Source organism: Harpia harpyja, chromosome 11, assembly GCF_026419915.1.
Source record: "Harpia harpyja isolate bHarHar1 chromosome 11, bHarHar1 primary haplotype, whole genome shotgun sequence".
NCBI classification, from domain to species: Eukaryota; Metazoa; Chordata; class Aves; order Accipitriformes; family Accipitridae; genus Harpia; species Harpia harpyja.
The window spans coordinates 45,928,503-45,949,898 of NC_068950.1; the positions used below are offsets into that span (position 1 = coordinate 45,928,503).

The following is a 21,396-nucleotide window of genomic DNA, read 5'->3' on the forward strand; positions in this document are numbered from 1 at the left end:
TCTACCAATGTTGGCAAAATATTAAAAAAATCCCATTCTTTGGCTACCCTGTAGCAACAGCAATCCTGGGGAGAGTATTATATTTCAAGACACCAGTACCTGCATCTTTAATGATTTATCTGTGACCTGTGTTTCATCTGATTGGAACAGCTAAGATAAAAGAACATGCAAAAGCTTATTGCTGGTCTGATGTCTGTCCTCATGTCTTACAGAAAAGCATATATTAAATATTTCAGTAGACTTTTTCCTAAGACAGACAATTAATTGTACATTCATCAGCAAGTTGTATTTAAAACATTCAGAACCCCTTTTAGCAGTTTCTTAATTCAGTCTGATAGAGTTTGTTCTAAAATTCTTACAGATACATGGAGAGTTAGGAATTGTAATAATTTAATGGAAAGACACTTTGCAGGACATGACTGATCATATCTACATTTGCTAAATTGGAGGGAATTAGGCAAATGCTTGCCACTAATCATATTTTTATTTTAATAGATTAATTAATAAAGGAACTCTGAAAATCACATTAGATTCTTTAGATGTTTTAGTGTAAGGCTGTACAGAGGCTAGCACTGGTGCAAAGACCTTAATTGTTGAAGTTGTCTTCTCATTTAAATTTTACCTTCTAAAAAGTCAATAATCATTGATCTTATTTTCTTAGAGGATTTCTTATCCCTTACCCTTGTCCAAAAGACAAAGTCCTTATGTAGTCTGTCTTATGTTTTATTTTGTTGATTCCTTCTAACCTTCAGAGTAGCTTAATTAATTGTCTTTGAAGTGAACATAATTGACTTCAATGTTCAAAGAGCTTCTGAACAAACCTTTCATAAGAGAATTTTAAGAAAAATTACAAAGTAAGAGTATTGTTCGAGGTGTTCAAAGTATTGTTTTGAATTAAAAATCAGTTATGCAAGGAAAAGGGGAGCAGTTGTTTCCCTCATTCTCCTGCCTGGGCCGCTGCGAGCCCAGCCCGGGAAGCTGCCGGCCACCTTTGTGGCCAGGCTGCCCAGCTGGCTGATGCTCAGCCTGCTGTCAACCAGGGTCCCAAGGTCCTTCCCAGCAGAGCTGCTCCCCGGCCAGGCTGTCTGCAGCCTGTGCTGTCGCGGTAGAGGATTTTGTGTTTGTCGTTGCCGAACTTCATATGGGTCACGGTCCATTCCTCCAGCCCGTCTGGGTCCCTCTGGATGGCAGCCCCACCCTCACGTGTACTGAGGACATGATTTGATGTCCGCTGCTAACATGACGAGAGTGCATGCCATTGCTGCTTCCAGGACCATTGCTAAAGGTGTTAAAAAGGACAGGTCCCAGTATAGGCCCCTGTAGTACTCTACTTGATACTAGCCTCAAGGCAGAGTACAACTTTTTAACTGCTACCCTCCACGCCCCATCATCTAACCACTTTTTCACCCACCTAGTTTAGCACCCACCCAGACCGTAAGATCTCAGCTTTGCTACAAGAATATTTGGGACACAGTGTTGGAAGACCATGCTGAAGCCAAAGTAAATGGCATCCACTGTTCTCCCCTCACCCAAAAATCCAGTCATTCTATCACAGAGGACAACCAGGTTGGTCAGGCAAGACTTACCCTTGGTAAATCTGTGCTGACTGTACCCAGTCACACTGAGGCATTGAGAAGTGCTTTCTCTGCAGCTTGAAAATTTCCCCTAGGTTACAAGCTGCACCTTTAGTCATAGTCTGTCTCCTGAGAATAAAAATCTTTTTTTGGTCTTTCTATAAGAATTTAAAGCTCTTTTTGCATCAGAAATTTTCCCCTTACTTTCTGAAGTAATTTTATCTTTACACATGACTCCAGCATACCCACCTACTTGTAATGCCTATGACAATTTTCAGTGTTTTCTAAGATTTCTTTCTTCTTTCTTAGAAAGATAGCTTGTCTGTGAAGCTATCAAGATTGTCTCTGCACCCCTCTCATCATTTACAGTTGAGTGGAGTTTGCTTAATATGACTCACAAAATTCTTTTTATCAGGAGATCACAAAGTAGCTAGCATGGTTGCCGTTTCTACAGCCTGGAAAAATGTGTCAAAATTCATCTGGTTTTATATTTATCATCAGAGGTGGATCCACATTGCTCAACACAGGTTTTTTCATCTTGAAGATGCACCTTGAAGCTTGAAGATGAATCTAAACTTTGAATTCCAGTTTCCAAAGAGATTAAGGAGAATCAGAGTTGTGGGCACATCCCTGAGTGTGTTATAGCCTCACAGTTGCATGCCTAAATTAAAACCAAACTGATCCAAAGAAGTTTCAATCATAGTCTTGTAAAAGCTACAGGTCCAAACATCTCTTTTCAGAGCCAACAGCTACAACTTCAGTTTTATGATAGTAGTTTGCTGAAAAATGTCTGAGATAAATCACTCGAAAGCCACGAAGCCATTAAATCACAGACTAACTGGCTCTGTGTTCCCCACCTCTGGTCCACCAAGCTACTAGTATACTGAAAATTGCCTGGACATGGGACGCACAACGGCAGGAGTTGGTTGTATTAACCAACCAGTAACTGGGTGTGTTCTTTTTCTACTACCCGAACACATTAATAGTCATTCAGTAAGTGCATGCGCTAAGGCTGTTACTGAGCTGCTCTTCAGCAGCCATAAAGGTAGGCAGCTTCTCTAAAGACCTCAGGGGACCTTTCATAGGATTTTCTTTACGGACTCAAACTCTTCTTCAAGATCCATAGCAAAAGGATGCACAGCAAAAGGATGTCAACAAACATGAGATTTAGCAAGGGAAATTCTGACTATATATAAAGGGGGTGAGGGGATCACAATGAGAGTGGTGCAGCACTGAAAGCTTTCCAGGGAGGATGCAGAACCTCCATCCTTGGAAGTAATCAAAATTCAACTGGACAAGGCCCTTAGCAACCTGATCTTTGAAATTAGTCCTTGCTTTTGTCAGGAGGGTAGACTAGACAACTCCAGAGGACCCTTCCAACCTAAATCATTCAATGACTCATTCTCCCTGTTTCTTTTAAATGTGAACTGTACTTTCCCTGGGGGCTGACCAGCTGGAAGGCAGCTTTGCAGAAATGGACCTAGGAGTCCTGGTTGACAAGAAGTTGAATATGAACTAGCAGTGTGCCCCTGCAGTAAAAGACATCCTGGGCTGCGTTAGGAAGAGCGCTGCCGTCAGGCTGAGGGAGGTGATCATTCCCCTCTGTTCAGCACTGATGAGGTGGCACCTGGAGCACTGGGGTCCCAGAGGAGAGAGACATGGACACACTGGAGTGAGTCCAGCAAAGGACTATGAAGACGGTTCATGGATTGGAGCATCTGACATACAAGGAGAAGCTGACAGAGCTGGGATTGTTCAGCCTGGAGCAGAGAAGGCTCTGGGGGGATCTTACCAATGTGTACAAATACCTGAGCAGGAAAAGTAAAGAAGGAGCCAGACTCTTCTCAGACGTGCCCAGTGACAGGATGGATGGCAATGAGCACAAACTGAAATCCAGGAAATTCCATTTAAACAGAAAAAAAAAGGCTTTTTTACTGTGAGTAAAAGTGCTCAAACACCGGAACAGGTTTCCAGGAAGGCTGTGGAGCCTCCATCTTTAGAGGCTGAACAATATTCAAAACCTGACGACGTGACCCTGAGAGACCTGCTCAAGGGGACGCTGCTTTATGTGGGGGCATTGGACTGGACAATCTCCAGAGCTCCCTTTCAACCTCAAAGGTTATGCGATTCTGTATTATCCGCGGAGTCTGGCTATGGCTGCTTGGGATGCTGTTCATCCCCAGGACTGCCTTTATTCAGGAGTCCTCTCACTCCTGCCAGCTCCCACCTTCTTGCTTGCCACATGCTCAGAACTCACGTCTCTGGAGCATCACCACAGCAGCCAAAGACATGCATCAGCGTTTGTGGGGCTTATTTGTGATCTAACTCACAGACAAAGCTCACTGCTTATCCCATTCACATCAGAATTGCACCTGTCCCTGCCTAGTATGCTCCCAGGATACTTCTAGCTTCCAGAAAATAGTATCAGGCACAGATGGCCAACATTCCCCATCATATGTACTCAGAGAGGTGCTGAAGAATAATTCCATAGGAACACAGCAATCCTCACCTCCTCCAGCCTGTTTTCAACACAAGGGCTTAGTCCTTGCAACGCTTAGGTGCCTCCTGTAATGTGCTGGACCTGTTGAAGCCCTTGGGTTCTGAAGAGACAGAATTGGCCCTGCAGTGCTGCTGCCAGGGGAGGCTTACAGCTGATACCATGGTGAAATGGTTAAAACTAATGGGAAATAGACACACTTGAATATGTCAGGGAATGGACCTTACCCAGAAAATGTATTCAGGCAGTCATATGGAAGAAAATTATTTCAATTTAAATTGCGTAAAGAAATAATTTCTGTACACTAATGTTGCTTGGTAACAGGTTTTTGTTCTCTGAGTACTTGAGAATGACAAGGATTTAAATGACTGGCCCCATTGTTGCATGTGTGAAATGATTTGGTGGTCTCAGCTTAGATAGCAGTTGGCAGAAATAGGCATCATCACAGCTAGCATTAACTGGCATCATCAGTGGAAGTTTCACTGGGGAGGTACAGGTATCAATAGCATAGCATAGAAGCCGGCCGTTTCCCCTATTTTGTCATTTCTTCTGATTGCCAGGGAGGTGTCTCCCAGTTGCTCACTGTACTGTGGGTGATTCACAGTCCAGCATCTTTCATCACCATTAGACTCAAAAATTAACATGCATCAAATGTTATGATATGTAGAACTACTCAAATAATCTGTGGTACAAGCCCCTTAGTGTGCCTGAAGACTCCCTTGTGCTTCAAAAAAATTAGCAGCCCTTAGGCTTCAATATATAATCCAAAGTGGTTTCATTCAGACTTCTATTTTGACAGTTATTCAGAAAGTCAATGTTTGATAATTTGTAGCTGTCCAGGAAAACATTGGCCTCCTGAAAAACCAAAAAAGTTGAAATTTGAAAGAAAATAGCCCCAAAGGGCTATTATCTTCTAAAATACAAAGAAATCTTTACACACTGAGGGAATTATGCTTGAGGATTTACCTTCACACATTTACATTTAAAAGGATCTTTCATTTTGGTGGGTTTTTTTTTTTTACTTCCTAAAACTCTGATATGTTTACTGCTCGCTGTTCATAATGGTTAAAATAAAATTAAAGGTTATTCTGAGAAAATCCAGACAGTCATTTCTGTGCCTCCTACTTCATAAATCAGTCTCTTTACTGGCAAACAGATTTTCAGGCTTATTTATAAAGCATCAGTGACATTCAGTGTTCAGTTAAAGTACTGTAAGTTAATCACTTTCACATGTGGTACACAGTTCTTCACATTTATAGCTTGTTTGGGGCTTTTTGCTTTTTTCTAAGCTGGTGCTGTAAGGTTTCAAAATCTTGTTTCACTGGCTGACCACATATATATAGTGCTTCTAACTGGAATTTTCTGTTTGTTTCCTTCTAGGCTGTTGATATTCTTTTGCAGCATGGAGCTTATGTGAATGTTCAGGATGCAGTTTTTTTCACCCCATTGCATATTGCTGCATATTATGGCCATGAAGAGGTAACTAAAGGGGGGAATTCCAGAAAGTTGAGAAGTGGAACACTGAGGCAACTGTAGGTTTCACGTTAGATATTTTTGCTTTGCATTCCAGAGAGTCCTACTATGAAAAGGCCCCATATACTGAAGTTACACTTCTAAGTCAATCCCTGATTGCTCTAAGAGTCTGAATATCAACAGGAAATTTCTACACTTCAATCCTCTGTGCTAGACCCTAGCAAAAATCAGTGTTTTCCCCTCTAGACCTCTTGAAACAAACAATTGCCTAGCTAGCTTTGATAACCTATAAACAGACTTGGACACAGAGGCATACTTCATTTGATGTTTATTCATCCCACATTTCAGAGATTGCATAAGGAATGTAAGTATACTTTCTTAAACCTGTCCAAGGAAGTGAACATCGCTTCCCAGTAATGATTAAATGGCAATTCTATTGGTTTTCCTCGGAATTCACAAACTAAATTGTGTCCACTTTTAAGTTAATGGAAAAAATCACCATTTAGAGAGCAGGATTTTCCATGAGGTACTGTGCACATGACAAGTCCAACTGTGCTTGCTTCATTCATACAGATCACAGACTTATTGAAACATAATCTGAAGTTCTGACCAAAGCTGACATTGAACCTCCCAATTCTTTCTTTTACTAAAGTATAATTGACATATAGTTAATCTAGCAGTCCAGTCATTTGCCCTGAATAGCCCTTTTATATGAAATGTAATAATGGGTCTATTTTGGCTTATGCAAGTCATTTCCTATACCTTTCTTTGGCTAAAAGCATGTATTCTGGGATATTTTCAAGTATCAAAGGATGACCTCTAGATAGAGTGTATTTTTCATTCCAGTGACATGTTACTTAGAGTGTATTGAGGAGTTGTTGTAGCAAAAGCTTTTGAAAGAACAGAGTCCAGATGCACAGATGATTGAAAATGCTCTACTTCTGTGGCTGAGTGACAGCAAGGGTGTGAACCACGCATGTGTTCCTGAGATGCTTCTTTTCATATATATGTGCCTCATCATCCAGCAACATTAAGAAAATTCTTGCATGTTGGGCTGAGAGATTAGTTTGCTTATTTGCCACAAGCCACTTCTGAACAAATAGTCACAGTCTTGTGAAATTATGCTAAAAGCTCATATGGGCTCTTGTGATAAGGCACACTGATCAGAAAGGAAGCTAAGGCTCTGGCATTTGTGGACTTTCAGGGCATTTGCTTTATTATGCTGACTGGTCAGTTAAACAAATACATGTCTTGTGTCTAGCGTTTTACCACACATAACATTTTAGAGAATGAATGAGCACTTGCTTTTGAGAATTTTAATATTTTTATAGATATGTAACTTTAAAACTAGTTTTCTGTTGAATCTCCTCTCCGTTTTATTAAAGAGATGCCCACTTACAGCATTACCTAATGCAATATTCTACCTGATTTTGTGAAAAGATTTATTTTCATGTGATATTTTAATTATCCTTACTGAAATATTTAGGTAACCCACCTCTTACTAAAGTTCGGAGCTGACGTGAATGCAAGTGGTGAAGTTGGAGACAGACCTCTCCATTTGGCTTCTGCCAAAGGTTTTCTCAACATTACAAAGCTCTTGATGGAAGAGGGAAGCAAAGCTGATGGTAAGAAAAGATATTTTAAAAAATCAACTTTAACATTGTATTTTATAGACAGAGTCGGGCCTTGAATCTTGAATTTAGCTTCCTAACACGTACTCTGTCTGTGCTTGTGTATCATCTTTGGGCACTTGAAATAAAAAATAGCAGTTGGAGAGTTTTCTTCACTTCTTAAGTATGCTTGGTTTGTCATCTCATGTACATTCTGTTTCCATTAAGAAGTCAGAGGTGAAAAACAGCAGCAGAAAACAAAATTAATATACACAGGTAGCTTACTATTGAGACATTCATCCAATCAGAGAACACATGACTGTGTGGTATGTATCTCCAATCAGAATTACTTAAATGCATAGTGAACTCCTAGTGAATGAGATACAGATGAAGGATTTTAAGTCAAAATTATACAGCAAGTAATTTAAAATAATTCAGATGAGAAATTGAAATGGTTCACAAACAATTCCACAGAAAACTGAATCTTTTTAGCACATGCTTTATTATGCTTCACAAGCTTCATACACTTCATTGTGCAACATCTTCCATAAGAGAAAGTATGTGTGTGAGAGACATAGTGGGTTGGACAGATACAAAAGTCTATTAGCATGCTTTTGGTATTCTGTGAAAGTTAGGAATCTGTGCATTCTTTTTACAGGTGATCTCACACTGATGGCAGTAAGACTATAACATTACAGTTCAGTGCTGTACATTTTGCATGTGCTGCAATTTAAAATATTTTCCATTGTAATTAATATTAGCATGCAACTATTAGTACTGCTGAATTCTTATGCTTGCTCTTTTGTTCCCTCTCCCTATGCTGTTTCAGTAATGTAGAAGGCACAAAACATACCACACTCCAGCCTTATTTTTCCATCGCTGTGACACTTAGATCATAGGCATGTGCATACACTCTTGTGGCCACATCCTACAGAGTCTTATAAATGTTAAATCTTACAGAGGTCAAATTTCATGCATATTATGATTATTAATGCAGAGATTCTTACATACTAAACAACATTAAAATTATTTGGAAATTAATTTCTTATCCTCAGAATAAGATAAAGTTTTTTTAAAAGGAACAGTACATTACTTGCAAAAGTACTGCTCTTTAATACGTCTTTGGACTACATCATTATTCTTTTTAACTTATATCCACAATATACAAGGCAAAATCTCAGTCCCCTTGAAGTCTAGGGCAAAACTTCCATTAATTTCAATGGGATTAGGATTTTGCCTAGGCATATTACAATTTGATCACGGAAAAGCAGAACTGGAAAAACAAGAAACAAACAAAGCATTTGCTGCAAGAATCCTGCATGTTATAGAAAGAACAAAAAGTTATCAAAGTTCTTCAGCTGCTGCTCCTCGATCTAGTATCCTATTTGATGTCTGGTTCCAGTCTATGCACACAGCTATTCATGAACTAAAAACAATAGAGCATAACAGGGGAAGGTTAAAAAGGGATGCTCTATAGCCACAGTTGAAAAGCATGTTAAATTGCCAGGCTCAGTTCTTTCCTAATCTCACCTGGTCCAATACCCCACTGACACCTCTTAGTTGACTTCAGGAGAGGACACTCCAGTGGTCATTTTGCACAAGTTCTGTGTTCTCAAGCCTACAGTCTTTGGTGCTGACTCTGTAAAGCACTGTCATTCCTTAATAATTGTAAAAGCAGGGACAAGGGCCCGTGAGGCTTCGTCTTTGTTCAGCATGCCCAGCACTGCCAAAAGCAGCAGCATTCATGTACCCCTGTTCCTACTCTGCTAGCGGCACGAAGACTGTGTTTCTCCCCAATTTCCTCTTCCTTGCTAGATTTTAAAAGTACAAATTTGCCATATTTTCTGCGAGTCTTGCCTACACTACACACATCCTACTCACACAGTAAAAAAAGCGTGGAGGGAAACAGCATGACTCAGGTTTGTAAGTACGTTTTTCAATAGTGAGCTCTTGATGTTTCAGTCTCAATGTGCATGCACTGAACTGATATAATTATAATAAAGAGGGGGAAAAGAAGAGACGTTCACTCACCATAACAAGGCAGTAGGAGGTTCACTATCACTTAGATAGTTTATTCCAAAAGGAAAAGAATCTGGGACACCATTTCAGATTCTTTTCTTTAAAATCAGAATCTTCAGCATTGGAAAAAGAAAAAGGAGACTTGAAGTGGGAAGTCTTTTATTCACAAAGTGGCACACTTTGAAACTTGGTATAAATACAGCAGCGGAGGAACAACTCTTAAATGCCTAGGAATGAAAGTAATTGGTGAAATAACCTGAAGAAATTTTGGCAGTATTCTGTGCAGACCAGTAATTGGTGTCATAAATGTGAACTATTTCTTTTAATATAACCTGACTCATTGATCAGCTCCAAGGCCGTGGCAACTGAAGAAAAACAGTGACCACTGAATCAGACTGAAAAGGTCAGAATACTGCTGAAATATAGCAACATTTGCAGTCTAACAATAGCCAAAGTTCTTCTTCAACCCAACCACAATATATGAGAAAAACATAAAAGAAATATACTGCCCATGTATATATCATCACAAATGTTCATATTTTACATATGCATGTATATAACACCAGTATGTTACAAGTACAGTTGGTTCTCCAGATGCTAATCTCATAACTTGTTTTAACATAAACACTGTAGGGAAGGACTAAGTAAATTCTGTGTATTTTCAGAAATCACATAAGGTCTTTCAAGCACACTTCTTGAGGTATTGATCAGATTCCTTTAAGCTCCAAATTCTTTTCGAGATCATTAATATATCTCAAAGACCAGCATGCCGTTACAAGCTGCTATCACTTAAAGTGCCTTAACTATCTTGGGATTCTTACAAACTGATTTAGCATGGAATTTCTCATTTCTGTTTTTAACAACTTCTATTTCCTTCTTTCTTTTTTCACGCCTTTCAAACTCCTAGAGATTTTTTTTTTGCATTACTGAGTCAATATGATTGCTATCAACTTGAATTGTTTATTCTATCAGGAAATTCAGTTTTATATTTTAGAGTATCCAAGTGGTATCATGGGGGTACAAAGTATCACTTCATAATTTTTGATTCATTCTTGTAATCTGGTAGATTTTTTCTAGTATAATTGTAATAAACAAAACAAAGAGAAGGGTTTTTTTCTTCAAGTAAAGTAGAAGAGGATGTTCATTACAATGAGAAACCATCAGTATTCCTAAATAGCCGTTCTCCTTCCTCATTTAATTGGACAGAACTCCTTTTGTCTCTTTCTTGCTTTTCTTGTACCTTCACTATACTCACATCCACACCTGACTTTTCTCTATACAGTTTCTAAGAACGAATATTCAGCAACACACATTAGATCCAGATGACTTGCTGGTTTTAGCAGTTGCTTGGTTATGGTCTTGACCTTGAGAGGTGTTGTCAAGCTGCTGGGCCCTTTAGGTAATCCAAGGGGTACATGTTTGGGTCTCAGGAGGGCTGACTTCTGAACCAAAGTCGAAGTCATCTGATTATTTGTTGTTTTGCAGTTTCACCTGCCACTTACATGAAGCAAGGTAAACTTGATCATTGAAAACAGAGCTGCGGTTTTTGCCTGTTGTTATCGGCTGGCCTGATTGTATGGCCACACTTCTGCTGGTGTCCCAACATTCCAGCAGAAAAAGGAATGGGCAAATGAAAGGTGGGGGGTTTTTAAGAAGTAGTGGTAATTTAGAATTGTCAGTATGTTCCACTCTTTTTTTTTATGTTCCATTTCTCTGAAATCAGGGAGGGCCTGGAAATAATTGCTTCTCAATGCTTGAATGTAGAGGTAGGACTTCTAATGTAACTGTTTACATGACTTCTAAAACTGTTCCTTTCAAAATGAAAAAAAATCATATTTAAAAAACTGTTTTATAGTCTGATGGGGTAGCTAAGAAACAGAATATCTACAAACTTAGAGAACCAGTTGGTGGCCAGGAAATAAACATTTCCCTTGCTTCACATAAGCTAAATGCTATTTTTTATTATTCTTCAAACTGGTTCTGGAGGTTTCTTTCAGGGGCCACATGATATTAAATATATTCTTTTGTCTTTATAATTCCCATGGTCTTTTAATAAAATTTGTTTGCTTTCAGGACTACTGAGCTGCCTAGAGTTGCAAGTCCTCTTTTTTCAAGTATCTTTGAAAATCACTGTCACCTCTGCCAAATACAATCAATTTTAAATTTAAAACCAGAGTCTGATATTAAAAATCCAGGCACATTCAATCATGCTTCTCTGAATATTAAACGGTTATCACTCACTGGGACTTGGGCAATTTCCCTTATTTTTTTAAAACAGACTTGCACTGGCTTTTTTTCATCCTTTTACTTACTGTAATGGTTTCAGCTGTTACTTTCTACCTGTGTAATGTCTCAGTCCTAAGAATAATTTCTACAGTACTCCATTTTGTTCCAGACAAGAACTTAGCATTTGCTCATTTTTACTGTTTACTTGTAAGGCAAACTCAACTTTTAGACTCTGACTGCCATGACAGTTGTACTACCTATCCTTGATTTAATATAAAAATACTTTAAAATCTCAATTTGAAGAACTCTCCTGTACTCTTCTTTAGTAATTCCTGAATCAATATGATGTACTTTTTTGCCATAACTCTCGTCTAAAGTGTTTTTGACTGATTTTGGTTTGTTTTGACTCTGAACTTCTCCTTCTTTTTAAGACAATATTCCAGTTTACCTGTCGTATTTAATTTAGAAATCAAAAAGCCGTCAATTAAAACAAAAACTGTCATCCCATGTTGTAGTTATATATCCTTCCAGAGGCAAAGGAAATGGCTTGCAAGTATTTGACATCATTTCCAACTGCATAAACAAAGGAAAAGATGTATGTTTCCTTCCTTGCTCCACCTTACACCTCGTTGTATTGTAGAAGCTCATGGCCCTGAGGCCCCTGATGTCCTTCGGGCCATTCTGTGGGTACATATTCTAAAACACTGACATTTATTATTATAAAACTTTGACATTTATTCCCCTCTTATTTATTGCACTTCAAAATGAATCTGTGTCTGGTACCGCATCATAATAAAAAATAAAGGCTAACATGTCACACAAATCTATAAAGTGAAGAATTATTTTAGAATAGAGGAATAAAACAGTTTACTTTTCTTTACTCCTTTTAATGTAAGACTGCTGGGAAGGTTTAAAACCTTCAGAAAGGTTTTAAAGCAGGGATTTATTTTCATTTTCATTGTTCTTTATACTCATGGAAAATAAAGAGAAGACAGAACCTCAGAATGTGTTTGGTTTGCCCTTTGTCCCAATGGGGCTCAGCTATAGGAAAGAATTGTTCCCAAGAGATGTTTGTCAAAGCTGTGCTTAAAAGCCTGTGTAGAACAAGTTTGGACATCTCTAATGGACAAATTATTCCTTAGTCGTCTATTAATTTCTTGTAAACTGTCTCAAAGATCTGGTGCTAGACTGAATTAAGAATTAAATATTGCACAAAGTAGACTGGATTTGAGCAAATATGAGCAAAATGAAAACACTGGAAATCCAGACATTTGAATGAATTCTCCTCTTCCTTTCTTGCCTTTTATGCATTTATATTTTGACAGTGACTATTGAAAAATATAGCCTTATTGCGTCTCCTTTATTTTTTTTACATTTCTTTTTTGTCACTGTATAACTATATCAAGAATCTTTGATCCTGGTACTCAAGGAAGCTAACATAAACCTTAAAACCAACCTTTCCTAACAGCAACAATGAAGCATGTTTCTTCCTAGTATTTGTAATTAGTAGCTATAGTTCCATGCATTTGGAATAAGTCAGTGGATTGCTTTCTTACATATATTAACTATGTATCTTACTTTTGCTTCACATTGTAATATACTGACAGCAGTTGTTCTGTCTAAGGGTCATATATAACTCTTGATTCATTCATGGAAAGCTACATCAAAACATTCAATACATCTCCTACTGGAAGAAAGCAATTATACCCTAAGTCCAAAAAATCATCTTGACAGTGTACTACAGATGACACCGAGTAATGTAGTTTTGATATATGAAACCTCACAGAAATTTCAATTTTAAAGAAATCGGACCATAAGTATTTTAGCATGAGGTTTCAAAACATATAGGCACAACACGTAAAGCTTTACTAAATATCAAAAACAAGCTGTGTTAAGCATAAAATACTTTCTTTGGTCTCTTTCTGGGTCAAATGGTAGTGAATGCTCAGGACAATGAAGATCACGTTCCTCTACACTTCTGCTGTCGATTTGGACACCATGAAATCGTAAAGTTCTTACTGCAGAGCAGCTTCGAAGTTCAGCCCCATGTGGTGAATATCTATGGAGACACACCTTTACATCTGTGAGTCACACGGAGAAGCTCTGTTTTACATGGTTTGGGCCTAATTAGAAAGCTGGTGTTGCTAACAACTCTTTACTGACTTCATCTTCAGTGCGTGTTACAATGGAAAGTTTGAAGTTGTCAAGGAAATAATTCAGCTCTCAGGAACAGAAAGTCTCGCTAAAGAAAATATATTCAGTGAAACAGCTTTCCACAGGTGAGATGTTTAAAATGCCATTATCAATAGAATTCCACTTATACATCCATGCAATACAACACCCAAAATAACAGATGTCTCACCAACAGCCAGATGAGGAACAAAGAAAGCAGCAAGCTTGACATGGATGTGAAGTTTGGATCTTGAGATACAGGAGAGGACATGGAGTAAGAGGTAGAACCAGACAGTGAATGGGGGGAGAGAGCAAGAAAGAGAGACAAATGTAGGAAAGGCATCAGGTTCGTCAACATCTGGACAAATAACAGTTTCTCGTTCTGTCCAGTTTCGGAGCTGAGCTTAGAGCCTGTTCTGCCTAGAAACCTGCTGGAGTCTAGATATTCTAAATTAGAAACGAGGTGGCAGAACACAGTTTGATCATGATGCTACAAGTTTGGAAAGTGTTATTTAAGAGGGACTTTGCAAAATAGACTGTATTAATTTTGCATAGCTGTGCAAAATTAATTTATACAACAATAATTAGAATGTTCCTGAAACAATGGAAATGAACATGCTTTAGTGGATTAATCATGCATTTGGACATTTCTAAAGATCCTTTATTCTATTACTACATTTTTATCTCTGTGTAATTCTTTTTAAGTTTCTGGCTACCCAAAGCATTTGTCCTTTTATGGACTATAGCATTCACTTTTCCCTTTATTTTTGCAGTGCTTGCACCTATGGAAAGAACATAGAACTTGTAAAATTTCTTCTTGACCAGAATGTTGTAAGCATCAATCACCAGGGAAGAGATGGACACACAGGTAACATCATCATCCTTATTGTCTGTGAGTGCATATACTGGCACCAAAAAATGTGGAAGCCATACACAATCAGGATTTCCAGGGTAACTCCCATGGTAATTTGATGATCAGCATCCCATTACCTTTCAGACAGATCTCAACTCTTTTGAAATATGTTTTCAGGCAGGCATAGAAGTGATAAGAGTTCAGTGAGGATGTCAGGTTCATTAGCTCATATATGAGCAACAAAACCTGATGTAAACCGATTCTCCCATAGTTAGGCTTCTAAGTAGTTTTAAGAATTGGGCCCATGTATTATTCTGCTAGGGACTAGGCATGTAGGATATAGTGTCTGAAGGGCTGCACACCTCCACATCCCTGCTACAGGCAATGAAAAAAAAGAGCCGCCTTTGTTTCTACTTGCTTTTCCTCACATACAAAGTTGTTAAATGTGATTTGCAGGTGGTGGAGTAAATGCTGACATGTTGTGTAGCAGGCAATAGGTTGGTTCTTGCAGCATTAACATTTTATTTTCACCTACTGCCTCAGGTATTTTTTGATAATATATTCCTTTATCAAGGAAATCAATTTGCTGCAAGTCCTATTATGATGTTCTGACAGTTGTGCTTACCACACTTCTCTGATGTTCTAGGATTACACTGTGCTTGCTACCATGGTCATATTCGACTTGTACAGTTCTTACTGGATAATGGAGCTGATATGAATCTAGTGGCTTGTGATCCCAGCAGGTCCAGTGGAGAAAAGGATGAGCAGACCTGTTTGATGTGGGCTTATGAGAAAGGTATTTCAATTTTCTAGTTTCCGCTACAAAAATCCACAGGAACATTACAGGAAGGAGAGAACAGCACAGGAAGGAGATAACACTACAAAATAACCCCTCAGTCCCTGTGGGGGACTAAGTGCTCTCACCACCTGCTTTCCAGTTCCTGGCACGAAGGGTTATAAAAAACAGCACTTTTATTTATCTTCTCTCTCTGTTTAACTCTGTTAAACATCAGTTTAATTCAACACAAACTCAAGTACAGGAGTATTTATGTGCTGCTAAAATAGAAAACATACAGCCTGTTCAGAAAAGGCTATTTCTCCCTCTGCTATGTGCATGAGCTTTAATTTTATTACTGAAAGAGGCATTACAAGGAGCGATGATTCGGAGTCAGTAATCTTAAATTCTTCCAAACATGGATCAAAGCAAGGCATTTTCCATGGTTCCTGTTATACTGTCCTACAGGTACAGCAATGTGTCAGTTTTCTGTCATGTTTTTGACTCCATGACTTCTGGGACATGCCCTCCTCCTCCAAAAGCACTACAGTACCATTTATTATGAAAATGACTGTAATATAGTAAAAGTATGAATTTCAAAGGCCTTTCAAAAAACTGATACTAGCAAAATACTCTGTATGAAATTAGTGAAGGAAAACTCATCTTTGAAAGGTTTAGAAAAGAATTTTTAATATTGCCAAGCAGAACTTTGTGCATCAAACATCTGAGAGAGCGAGCACATTGTGCACACACCGCTCTGTTCTAGTTCCTTGCAAAGGAGAATGATGAGTATAGCAACTGGCCACAGCAATATGGCATACAAATTTTGTCCGGTTGTCGCGGTTTCAGCCCCGCCGGTAACGGAGCACCGGGCAGCCGCTGGCCCACCGCCGCCTCCCCGGCCCGGCCACGCCGGGATGAGGAGAAAACGGCAAGAAAAGCTCGTGGGTCGAGACAAGGACAGGGAGGGATCACTCCCCACTGGCGGGCAACAGACCGGCTCAGCTCGGGGAAGAAGCGAGACCCGTTTACCTTGCTGCCAAGCGACTCAAAACGAGGAGAACGAGGAGTAAACCCCGACCTGCGAACCCCTTCCCCCCAGCCCTCCCTCCTTCCCGCCTCAACTCCGCTCCCGCTTCTCTCTCCCTCCTCCCCCCGGCGGCGGGCAATGGCGGCTGGGGTGCGCTCACCACACGTTGTCTCTGCCGCTCCTTCCTCCTCAGGGGGAGGACCCCTCGCTCGTCCCCTCCTCCGCCAACTTCTCCGGCGGGGGCTCCTCTCTCCCCGGGCTGCAGGTGGGCATCTGCTGCCCCGCTCCCCTCCACGGGCCGGGGGGGGACAGCCTGCCGCCTCCCCGCGGGCTGCGGGGGCGTCCCCTCCTCCTTCCCTCACCTCGGCAGCCGCAGAGGGCTTCTTCGTCCCAGTCATCCCCCGGCTCGCTGCAGGCTCCCCTCCCGAAATCCCTTCTCCCGGAGGGGCTTCTGAAACCCGCCCCTTCTCCCCCAGGTGTTCCCGCCGTCGCTGAGGGGCTCGGCCTGGGCCAGAGGCCGGGCCGGCCTGGAGCCGGGGCAGCTTCCAGCAGCTTCCAGCAGCAGCCGGCCCCGCCGCCAGAGCAACCCGCCACGCAGACCCAAAACACCGGTTTAGGACACCAAAACAGAAATATTTTCGGGCACTGGTTTTACTTGTAAGGCCTATTGAAGACCATTGTGAACTTCCACTTTAGGATTTCTGTAGCAGGGTTTTTACTATTGCCATATATCACGTTTTAGGATTAGGTGGACTTATGAAAATAACGTTTGTTTTTATTGGCAGGTATTTCCCTGTATTTCTGAAGCTAAGAATCATAGTATGTTTCAGATCAGCGCTGCTGTATCTTTGTTTACATGTTTCATAGGCCTATTGTACATTTTTTTAAAAATCCCCTGATTTTGTATAAATCAATTAAAAAAAATGCTGTTGAGTTTACCTGCAAATCCTTATATTTCCACATTCTTTCTTAGGTCATGATGCCATTGTGACCCTTCTGAAGCATTATAAGAGACCTCAAGATGAATCACCCTGTAATGAATACTCACAACCTGGAGGCGGTATGGTCTGAGAAATAACTTTATTCTCTAACTGAAGGGTCTGATCCAAAGACGGCTGAAGTCTCTGGAAATGTTCCACTGATGTCAGTGAGCTTTGGATCAGTTCTGTCTGGCACAAAGAAAATTAGTGTCATAAGAATCACCGTTTTCCAGGTACCCTCTATTTATGTCAGAAGTCTTCCTTTATCTTAAAATCGAGTTGTCACATTGTATTACTCACTAGAAAGAAAAGCTAAAAGCTGTGAGATGAAGATCAATCCCTAGTAATCATTACTCATACCTTTTTACATCCTTAATACCTTGTTTAGCCATTCTCTTTGTGTTGTTTAGGTCTGAGGTTTCTTTGATTGCTGACATTTGGTATATTTCTATACTCGGTCCCCTTCATATTTTTTAATATCTTTGGATATCTCATTCCCCCTTGGGAAGAATTAATTACCCTTTTTCCTACAAAAATACTCATTTGTATTGGCAACTAAATGACAAGTGCCAAGAAGAACGTTAACGCAAGCTGTTAGATAAACAAAATATTTTGCAGTGTGTTGAGAATGCTGCCTCCAGAGAGGGTGAATATGTTATACGTTGCGGCTTTTCCAGGTCGTTGACTCCTCCTGTCGTGGAAACAGGAGGAACCCTACAGTCAGCAGCAGGATCAATCTGCTTCCTACATAGTTTGACCTGTTCTAGTTTTAGGTGTATTATCTCTCAAGTGTATGTAAATCTTTTGGGGACTAAGTTTATGCATGTATTGGAAATGTATTTTGGCAAGCAATTAGCACACCCAGACAGATTTTTTTAATGCTGATTGTTAAAAGAACTCAGCTGCCACTTAAGCAGAAAAACAAGAGATGAAATTTTTGGTACATGGAGAAAGCTGAGGTCTTTTGGAAAATCTAGTCAGTGAACTAAACAGTGCAATATGTTCACAGCCCAATTGGCAGAATTTGTGAATCTGATCAGAGTTCCTTTACAAAATCTAGCTGATATAAAAGGCTACATTGGCCTTCTTTAACACCAGTGAAAGCCAGTATCGTTCTACAGGATTTAGTGAAGCTATATACAAATTACTTTCAAGAACGCAGTAATATAACGTCACAATCGTGTGTGCTTATGTGTATTTTCACTCCTTTATTATTCATTCTTTAAGCAATCATCGCCTCATTAATTTATCAGTACAGATGCTTATACTGTCTTTGAATTCCATAAAATTCATTCTGTTCTTCTATTTCAGATGGTTCCTATGTGTCAGTTCCATCCCCTCTAGGAAAGATAAAAAGCATGACTAAAGGTATTTTCGATGGCAATGGGAAACTTGAACTTTTACGGTCTTTTTACCCAAGGTGTTTGTCAGCCTAAACATACTACACAAGATTCATTATTCCTGGAATTTTCATTGCTCAGAAATGTAATGTTGTGCATAAGCAGCAGCTATACTTCCCTAGGATAATTTTAGGAAACAATATACTTAGCTTTGTTGCTCAGCATCGTGATAATTCCTGTATTTATCTTATTTTCATTTACTTCTAAAAATATATTTATTTTTATTACTTTGGAGAAGAGGATGTGATTGTGAATTAGTACTAATGAAATACACACATATCCATGAATGCAAACAAATATCATATTGAATCCCACTGTAAAATGCCTGGATTATCTTTACACAAAAAATTCGGTCCAAAAATAATTTGTGTTTATCTGAAACACATAGAGATAAAACATTCAGATGAATATTTGTACTTTAAAATATTTCTTTTTTTTATGGTGCTTTCAATTTTCCACTTCAAATATTCACTCTGGATATAATCAAATCCTTGCATCCTTTACATAGCAGCATTGGAATGTTCCATTTAGAAATATTCTGATAAACTTTGTAGTAATAAACCAAAAAGATCAACAAGGTAGAGACGTTTGCTAACTAAATTATGTTGCAAAATTTAGATTCCACATGTCACTGAAGAGTAGGTCAGATCTGAAATAACATCCCCTGCATTGGCAATGAGTACTAGCTATACAGAAAAAAAAGGAACTAATTCTCCGTATAAAGAATTTTACACAACCATCACATGATAGAGGCAGAATATGCTTATGGGACAGTGTTCATCACTGATAAGATTTTAAAGCCAAGAAAGCCCAAGGCAACTGTACCGTTGCAAGTATTTGGCTGTTATTGGGGTTTATGGTAGTTACTGAAAGAAAAGGGAATAGGATTACCAGTCAACCAATTTACAGGAGGAAAATCAGCTTTTACTGTGCAACAGTCTTGTGAAGTTAAATGCTTATATTATGTCCTTCCCCATGACCCCACAATTTACAAATAGGATAAGTGTTTTCTTTTGCAGAAAAGGCAGATGTTCTTCTCCTCCGTGCTGGTTTGCCATCACATTTCCATCTTCAGCTCTCTGAAATAGAGTTCCATGAGATTATCGGCTCAGGTACCAGAAATAAGAATGAATCTGTTTTAAATGTCTGATGTTCATAAATATCTTTGTGCTTATTTATTTTAAACCATTTTAGGGTCTTTTGGAAAAGTATATAAGGGACGATGCAGAAATAAAATTGTTGCAATCAAGCGGTAAGTTTATCAGACTTTTCCATCTTGTTTGGTTAATGACCTACTTCGAAGTATTAAAAAAACCCATATTTTATGATATTTTTGCCTTACTGTTTTCTCTCATGTAAATTCTAAGCTATCGAGCCAATACCTACTGCTCCAAATCTGATGTGGACATGTTCTGCCGTGAAGTTTCCATTCTCTGCCGATTGAATCATCCATGTGTCATCCAGTTTGTGGGAGCTTGCTTAGATGACCCAAGTCAGTTTGCTATAGTCACTCAGTATATTTCTGGAGGATCGCTCTTCTCCCTGCTTCATGAACAGAAGAGGTATTCCACCTGTTCTCTGTTTGGGCTTGTGGTACAGAATTTGGAAGACTAGTAAATCTATGTTGATGTAAATGTTATTCTTTAAGTACAGAACAATAGAGAAGGGAACACACCAGAAAAATTTTAGCTTTGATTCAGATTATTGGGTGTACAAGGGAAGTTAATAAGTAATCACAAAATTGTTATTATCATTATTTTACATTATATACATTTACATTACATAAAGTATATAACATTTTTTGTATTTAAAACAATTTTAAAGGTTCAATGATTTACAGATAAGAATAATTTACAGATAATTTTTGTCTGTTTATTAACTTTGAGTAATTTTTTTTTTTTTTTCAAAATACAGAACTCTTGATCTGCAGTCTAAATTAATCATTGCTGTAGATGTTGCCAAAGGCATGGAGTACCTCCACAATCTCACACAACCAATCATACATCGTGATTTGAACAGGTAAGTTTATTTCTTTATCTGAAAAATTCGGGGAATGTGAAGTCTCAAAGCAACAGTGATGGTCTGCAGTCTCACCTGTTCTTGCAGACACTTGTAACTGTGCGGTATCTCATTAGCACTGACGGAACTTGGAGGAAGGTCTGCTTGCATCAGTTGGACTGGGGAATTGCGGCATGATGCTTTCACATTCACTGAAGGCGTTAATACATTTTACTTGAATGACTTAACAGACAGCAGTCAGCTTCATGCTTAATAATTTCACTGACAGATATCTTACCTGAACTTTACAAAATATTTATACCCTGTTTGCATACATTAGTCCTGTAGGATAGTCTTTTTACAGTTTATGCTATCTAGTATATTTCCCCAGTATAATTTTTTGAATCTAAAACATTAATTAATTCTTTTCACCTACTTTTGCCCATCTGAGAATTAAGTGCCTAATTTAAACTAGTCACTAGTCCCCCTAAAGTCGATGCAGGAATGCGAGAAGGCTTCCAGAAGGCAGTCCCTCCCGTTTGTTTTAGGTGGCTGTCTTGGAAGGGGAAGAACGTTGGATGAGCCTGTGCTTGTTACCGGGAGGGGAGTGGCCATCTAGTTTAGACTAAAAGCCAACTGCTGACACTCACAGAGGTATGCTAGGTAAATCTCAGCCTAGGAGACAGCTGACAGTGCCACTGGCAAAGAAGTAGGAGAGAGTCTACGTGAGCTGCATATTCAGATTTCCCTCTGGAAATGAAACTGAATTGAAAAAAACTCAGAGGTTTT

At 39.1% G+C, this 21,396-nt stretch overlaps 1 protein-coding gene across 1 annotated transcript in view; it reads left to right on the top strand.

Annotated features, from left to right (window-relative positions):
• The window catches only part of TNNI3K (TNNI3 interacting kinase), a 96,700-nt gene that overhangs the window by 15,569 nt on the left and 59,735 nt on the right, over positions 1-21,396 (top strand). Inside the window, exons 6-17 of the mRNA XM_052800710.1 lie at positions 5,452-5,550; positions 7,031-7,169; positions 13,338-13,482; positions 13,574-13,678; positions 14,345-14,439; positions 15,071-15,220; positions 17,203-17,289; positions 18,521-18,577; positions 19,629-19,721; positions 19,804-19,861; positions 19,977-20,171; positions 20,524-20,628. Of these exons, the coding sequence (XP_052656670.1) occupies positions 5,452-5,550; positions 7,031-7,169; positions 13,338-13,482; positions 13,574-13,678; positions 14,345-14,439; positions 15,071-15,220; positions 17,203-17,289; positions 18,521-18,577; positions 19,629-19,721; positions 19,804-19,861; positions 19,977-20,171; positions 20,524-20,628 (1,328 nt within the window). The remainder of the gene's footprint in view (positions 1-5,451; positions 5,551-7,030; positions 7,170-13,337; positions 13,483-13,573; positions 13,679-14,344; positions 14,440-15,070; positions 15,221-17,202; positions 17,290-18,520; positions 18,578-19,628; positions 19,722-19,803; positions 19,862-19,976; positions 20,172-20,523; positions 20,629-21,396) is intronic.